At 45.6% G+C, this 7,500-nt stretch overlaps 2 protein-coding genes across 5 annotated transcripts in view; both read right to left on the bottom strand.

The window, feature by feature from the left end:
* lrrc30a (leucine rich repeat containing 30a) overlaps window positions 1-2,017 on the bottom strand; it is a 5,153-nt gene extending 3,136 nt beyond the window's left edge. The window contains exons 1-3 of one of the 2 annotated variants that reach the window (XM_069177616.1): window positions 1,937-2,017; window positions 574-778; window positions 182-313 (exon numbers count right to left, since the gene is read on the bottom strand). In XM_069177616.1, the coding sequence (XP_069033717.1) occupies window positions 182-313; window positions 574-726 (285 nt within the window). In that variant the 5' untranslated portion in view covers window positions 727-778; window positions 1,937-2,017. The remainder of the gene's footprint in view (window positions 1-181; window positions 314-573; window positions 779-1,936) is intronic. The other variant, XM_069177617.1, reaches the window with a different exon arrangement.
* A 727-nt stretch (window positions 2,018-2,744) lies between these two features.
* LOC138215441 (E3 ubiquitin/ISG15 ligase TRIM25-like) overlaps window positions 2,745-7,500 on the bottom strand; it is an 8,071-nt gene continuing 3,315 nt past the window's right edge. For all 3 annotated transcript variants that reach the window (XM_069177601.1, XM_069177602.1, XM_069177603.1), the window contains one exon: window positions 2,745-5,017. In XM_069177601.1, the coding sequence (XP_069033702.1) occupies window positions 3,408-4,907 (1,500 nt within the window). In that variant the 5' untranslated portion in view covers window positions 4,908-5,017 and the 3' untranslated portion in view covers window positions 2,745-3,407. The remainder of the gene's footprint in view (window positions 5,018-7,500) is intronic.

The raw sequence follows: 7,500 nt of genomic DNA, 5'->3' as shown, positions 1-7,500 counted from the left end.
CAGTTCTCTGTTCTCAGTTCTCTGTTCTCTGTTCTCTGTTCTCTGTTCTCTGTTCTCAGTTCTCAGTTCTCTGTTCTGTTCTCTGTTCTGTTCTGTTTTCTGTTCTGTTCTGTTCTGTTCTGTTCTGTTCTCTGTTCTCTGTTCTGTGTGCTGCAGGCTGGATGAGTGCGAAGAACGTCACCTGGTTGCCCCACAGGTTGAGAACCACAAGGTTGGAGAGCAGAGCGAGTTGAGGAGGAAGAACTTTCAGACTGTTGAGGGACAGATTCAGTTTCTCCAGCTCGGACAGCTCCCACAAGTCCTCAGGAACCTGCTACAGGAACAACAGAACAACATTAGGAACCTGCTACAGGAACCACAGAACAACATTAGGAACCTGCTACAGTAACCACAGAACAACATTAGAACCTGCTACAGGAACAACAGAACAAAATTAGGAACCTGCTACAGTAACCACAGAACAACATTAGGAACCTGCTGCAGGAACCGCAGGACAACATCAGGAACCTTCTGCAAGAACCACAGAACAACCTTAGGAACCTCCTGCAGGAACCACACAGCCTCCTGTCGTACCTTCAGTCCTCGGCGAGATAGACTCAGGACGTTGAATCCAAACTGTCTGACGGTGAATCGACGGATTCTGTCCGCTGACATCAGGCTGTCCTCCCTCCCCACGCTGCTCCTCTTCTCCTCCTTCACCTCCTCCTTACACACTGCTCCTCCCATTCCACCTTCCTTCTGAAACCTCAACCTTCTCCTGACCCCTGCTGTTGGACTCCTGCAGGTTAAAATGAACTTAAATTTTTTAAAAATGTACGTTTCACTCTCAGCAGTTTGTACAACATCAAATATATTTATAATGAAATATGTAAATGTCATGGTAACGAGCTGCAGTGGGCAATACACACTATACACAATACACACACTATCTACACACAATACACACACTCAATACACACACTATCTATACACAATACACACACCATCTACATACAATATACACACTATCTACAGACAATACACACACTATCTACACACAATACACACCCTATCTACACATAATACACACTATCTACACACAATACACACACTCAATACACACTATCTACACCACACAATACACACTCAATACACACACTATCTACACACAATGCACACACTATCTATACACAATACACACACTATCCACGCACAATACACACACTCAATACACACACACACACTCAATACACACTATCTACACACAATACACACACTCAATACACACACTATCTACACACAATGCACACACTATCTACACTCAATACACACACTCAATACACACACTATATACACACAATATACATTCAATACACACACTAGCTACACACAATACACACTCAATACACACACACACAACACACAATATCTACACACAATACACAATAGGTAGGTAGGTATGTATTTACTTTATTAATCCCCGAGGGGAATTTTTTTTCGCTACAGCAGCATACAGAAGCAATAAGACAATAATAGAAACAATAGAATAGAATAGAATAGAATAATATAATAATAGAGAAGCAATAAAATAAAATAGCAGTAAATAGCAGTAAAAAATATAAATATAAAATGCACAGTATATACAGTACATTATATATCTATATATATTATATACAACAAACCAAGAAACACAGTCAACATATATATATATATATATATATATATGTATATATATATATATACAGTACAGTATATATCTATATATATAATATACAAACAAACCACATACACACTATCTACACACACACACAATACACACACTATCTACACACACAATACACACTATCTACACACACAATACACACACTATCTACCCACACAATACACACACAATACACACACTATCTACACACACAATACACAATCTACACACATAATACACACACTATGTACGCACCAACAGGTACCAGCTGGTCTCGGTTCTGCTCACATTATTGACGTTAGGCAGAACGACTGTGGGGTGGGGGTGTGTGGCGGGGGTGGAGCTATTTAAGGAGACACACACACACAGCTGCTGCTGTCACTCAGCTGACTCTCCTTGTTATGATGGACACCTGAGGAGCTTCCAGAGACGGTTCTACTTCCTGTTTACTCCTCAGGTGTGATGGAGGCGGAGACAAAGAGTCGTGGTCTAACATGGCGTCAGCGTGTTGTAGCAGTAGACGGGGCGGTCCCACTTGGACAGACAGGTGTGTGATGTCACAAGTCCAAACACCTTCTTAGAATAAATCTGTGGAACTGGAGCGACTGCTGCCATTTCAAAATAAGAGCTTTTTATAGGCCTATTTACAAATTTCAAAATAAGAGCTTTTTTATAAGCCTCTGTACACATTTCAAAATAAGAATATTATATAAAGATGATATATAAAATATATAAAAAGTTTTTTTTTCAGAACATGATGCAGAGACGATGCTCAGAGTGAAATATGAGTTATTGATTGATTATTGATTGGAGTAGCTTCCTGTCTCAGAGTGGATGATGCTGACCCATCAGCCTCCATCACATCTGAAGGATTATTCAAAATAAAAGCGTTTAAATAAACTGTGAATCCAGTCAGAGAACATCAGCTGCTTTCGATTAATATTAGCACCTGGTGGAACATCACCTGACCTACCTGTCCTGGATCCACCCAACTCAGCCAAGGTCAAAGGTCATCTTTTTTTTTTTAAATACAGATGCAGATTAAATCCTGCAGAAACAGAAACATGATTCTTCATGCTTTTATTCTGAAATCAAATTTATCAGTCAGACACTTCATACAGGAAGTCATGAACTGTAAGAACTACACTCACACAAACAGTCACACACACACACACACACAAAACAACTGTTGTGAGAGTAAAGACACCAAAGTCAGCCTTTCAAAATAAAACCTGATTTGTCCACAGAAATGACTCATCATCACAGGCAGCAGCTCTTCATCCTCCTCTTCATCAAAACTAGACAAACACACAACAGGACGCGCCGGGGTTTATGGGAAATGTGGTGTCATGATGTTTTAGACTGAAGTTTGTTTGTGTTCACAGTCTAGGGTGAATTAAAGCTTTTATTTTGAAGGCAGCTTTCTGTCACTCCTTATCAGTTAGTAATTAAAAGTCAAATCTTTCTCTCCTGATTTTACTGTAAAAAATAGAAACACCTTCACACATCTGACGTCATGTGATGATGTAACGCTGCGGCGCTCAGCAGAGCTCCTCCCACTTCTGCTGAACGCTGTGTCTGAGCAGCACTTTATTCTGAAAGGCAGTCACTTCCTTTGACGCATGCCGACTGACAAAGACGTTTAAATGCTGGAAGACGAAGAGTTCAGTCGGCCAACGAAAGGCGTGGGCGGAATCCCGCGGCGGCGTGTGATTGGCCGAGCCGGTCACTGCTGGTGCAGCAGCTCGGCGCTAGACTGCAGGCCGACGAAGAGGCCGACGTGCAGCGGCTGGCTGAAGGCGGCGTGGACGCGATGCAGCAGCGTCATGGTGTCGTTGACGCTGTAGAAGGACAGGATGCCGGCGCGGTGGTTCAGGTACACGCCGACCCGCGGGGAGTGCGGCACCGTGAGTGGCGTGCTGATGCTGTTGTGGATGAACTCGTCGTTGAGGCAGTACAACGCCCACGACTTGTTGTTGTGTCCGAAGCCACTCTTACTTCCTGTCCGGCTGATGTCTTTGTACGCCACGGCGACGGACAGCGACTCGCTCCAGCGGACCTCCCAGTAGCTACGCCCCGTCAGCCCCTCGGCGCTCAGGACCTGCGGCCGGTCGGCGAAGCGGTCGGGGTGGTCTGGGTACGACTGGACCTTCTTGCCCCAGGACACCTTGCGGTTCCCCTCGGACAGCTGCAGCTTCCTGTTGACCGTGTTGGGGTCCAGCGTGATTGGTCGAGAATACTTCAGAAACTCCGCCCTGGTTTTGGGCTCGGCGGGTGTCAGCAGAACGTCCACTTCCGCCGCCGAGATGCGGTTCGTCTCCCGGCTCAGGACGTCCTGCAGCTTCCCTGCGAGGTCGGACACGGCGGCGGTCACCTCCTCGAAGTATCGTAGGGGCCGGACGTTGGCGGCGGGCGACTCGGAGGACTCGCAGAGGCGGGACACGGAAGGGTAGCAGAGCAGGAAGTGGGCGTGGTCCTCTGAGCAGGACAGCTGCTCCAGCTCGCCGTCCTTCCCGCGCAGCTCGTCCACCTCCGTCTGCAGCCGCTGCAGCAGCTGTCGGGCGCGCCGCCCCTCCGTCTGCTGCTGCGTCCGGATGTGCTGCTGCACCTCGCCGCTCCGCACCTCCAGGAGGCGCTGCAGCCGGGAGAGCGCTGCGCGGCTGTCGTTCACCGCCTGCTCGGCCGCCGCGTCGATGGCCTCCGCCTCCTGCTGCAGCAGCTTCACGTCCCGCTCGCGGTCCCGGATCCTCTGCTGGACCTTCTGCCGGCAGGACCACACGTTCTCCTGCAGGTTGGCCGACGCCTCCACCAGCTTGTGGTCACGGAGGGGCGGGGCTTCGTAGTGCGGGAGGAGGTGGAGCCTGCAGTAGGACGCCAGGCACTGCAGGCACGACTTGGAGGCTTTGAGCTTCCTGCCGGTGCAGAGGTCACAGGTCACGTCTCCGGGGCCGGCGTAGGGAGGACGAGTGGAGGCCGGGAGTCCGGTTTTCTTCAACTCCTCCACCAGGTCGGCCAGGATGGCGTTCTTGACGAGGACGGGCCGCGGGACGAACGTCTTCCTGCACTGAGGACAGACGCTCTTCTGCTCGTCTCCGTCCCATTGTTGCTGGACGCAGATCAGACAGAAGCTGTGGCCGCAGGGCAGCGTGGTCGGATCACCCAGCAGATCCTCACACAGCAGGCAGAAGAACTTCTGCTGCTCCACCTGGACGGACCGCTTGGACATACTCAGGACACGGGACAACCTGGAGGATGAACTGGAGGACGACCCGGAGGACGACCTGGAGGACGAACTGGAGGACGACCAGGGGACAGTTTCCTGATGTGCGTTCGCTCCTGCAGAGAAAAATATAAGAAAGAAGCTGTGAGGAAGATGAAGATGAAGTTCAACTCATAATCCCACTGAAAGCAGCTGAATGATGAAGGATGTGAATCAATCTGCGACTGTGTGAATGTAGATGAAGTTTAAAGACTTCTGACATCACCATGACGACCACAGCAAGATCGGACTGATCACAGGAGGATATTTCATTAAATGAACGTGTTATTAGATGTATTCTCATGACGTGTATGAACGTTTTAGGCTCATCATTTCAGCTGCAAATAATACATCAATATAAAATCCTAATTCAAAGCTGCAGGATGATGTGGTTCTATAAGATCTGTCAGGATGATGTGGTTCTATAAGATCTATCAGGATTATGTGGTTCTATAAGATCTGTCAGGATGATGTGGTTCTATAAGATCTCTGTCAGGATGATGTGGTTCTATGAGATCTGTCAGGATGATGTGGTTCTATAAGATCTCTGTCAGGATGATGTGGTTCTATAAGATCTGTCAGGATGATGTGGTTCTATAAGATCTATCAGGATGATGTGGTTCTATTAGATCTATCAGGATGATGCGGTTCTATTAGATGTCAGGATGATGTGGTTCTATAAGATCTATCAGGATGATGTGGTTCTATAAGATCTGTCAGGATGATGTGGTTCTATAAGATCTGCTAGGATTATATGGTTCTATAAGATCTCTAAGATATGATGGAGCCTGGTCATGTAGAGCTTTGTAAGTCATCAAGAGAATTTTAAATTCTGTTCTTGATTTCACAGGAAGCCAGTGAAGAGAAGATAAAACAGGAGAAATATGATCTCTCTTGATAAATCCCGTCAGTACTCTTGCTGCAGCATTTTGGATCAGCTGCAGGTTTTTAATGAGTAATTTGGACATCCTAACAACAAGGAATTACAATAATCTAGTCTAGAAGTAACAAACGCACGAATGAGTTTTTCTGCGTCACGCTGAGGAAGGATTTTCCTGATTTTATTAATATTACGTAGATGGAAGAAGGCAGTTCTGGAGATTTGCTTTATATGGTGTCTAAAGGACAAATCCTCATCAAAGATGACTCCAAGGTTCCTCCCAGTTTTGCTGGAGGCCAAGACAACGTCATCCAGAGTAACTAAGTGATTACAGAAAGAGTTTCTGAGGTGTTTAGGACCAAGTACAAGAACTTCTGTTTTGTCTGAATTTAGAAGCAGGAAGTTTTTGGTCATCCAGGCCTTTATGTCTTTTAGACAGGCTTCAAGTTTTACTAACTGATTAGTTTCATCTGGTTTTATAGAAAGATATAGCTGAGTGTCATCTGCATAACAATGGAAGTTGATGCAGTGCCTCCTGATGACATCTCCTAATGGAAGCATGTACAAAGTAAAAAGTATTGGGCCTAACACTGAGCCTTGTGGAACTCCATCACTAACTCTTGTTCGTCTGGAAGACTCATTGTTGACATGGACAAACTGGAATCTATCTGATAAGTAGGATTTGAACCAATCTAATGCAGTTCCTTTAATCTTCGTAACATCTTCTAATCTCTGTAATAAGATCTTATGATCAATCGTATCAAAAGCATCACTGAGGTCCAGAAGAACAAGTACAGAGACGAGTCCATTATCTGAGGCTAATAAAAGGTCGTTAGTAACTTTCACCAGAGCTGTTTCTGTGCTATGATGATGATGATGATCATATGATTTTAGAAATAAACGTCAGGTTGTGAATTGGTCTGTAGTTTCCTAAAACAGCTGATCAAGAGTCGTCTTTTTAAATAAAGGTTTAAATTTTACTGGTAAAGAAGTTAATGAAGTCATTACTGCTGAGAGCTGAAGGAATAGAGGACTCAACAGAACTGGGACTCTTTGTCAGCCTGCTACAGTGATGAAAAGAAACCTGGGGTTGTTCTTGTTGTCCTCTATTAATGATGAATAATATAAAGTTCTGGCCTTACCAAGAGCTTTCTTATATAATATTAGACTCTCCTTCCAGGCAGGTGAAATTCTTCTAAATTAGTGGAACTCCATTTCCTTTCCATCTTTCTAGTCGCTGCCTAGCAGAGCGTAGTTCTGAGTTGTACCATGGAGACAACTTCCTCTGGTTCATGACTCTGTTCTTCAGAGGGGCGACATCATCTAGAGTTGTAGCAGAGATACTGCAGTGTTTTCTACCAGATGATCCACTTGTGTGGGACTAAAGTCGACGGAGCTTCTTTAACACATCGAAGAGGAGAAACGTTGAACTGCTTCCTGAAACTTGGACACAAACATCTGCTGAGGTGATTTATTCCCACATGCTGTCCTCCATTACTGGAACTTGGGTTTTGAGGAAATACGATGAAATGTGTAGTTTCCGTGTGCCAGCAGCAGATGGAGGATGTGGTTACCACGGTGACGGGGTTTATTTACATGCTGAGAGCCAATAGAGTGTAATAATGAGCTGAAAGTAGAACTGAGGCTGTTGTCATCAACATGAATGTTAAAGTCTCCCAT

The sequence above is a fragment of the Embiotoca jacksoni genome, unplaced genomic scaffold, assembly GCF_022577435.1.
Source record: "Embiotoca jacksoni isolate LCO1_2020_lvr unplaced genomic scaffold, fEmbJac1.0.p SCAF_75, whole genome shotgun sequence".
Lineage (NCBI taxonomy): Eukaryota > Metazoa > Chordata > Actinopteri > Embiotocidae > Embiotoca > Embiotoca jacksoni.
This window is presented reverse-complemented; position numbering and strand designations above follow the sequence as displayed.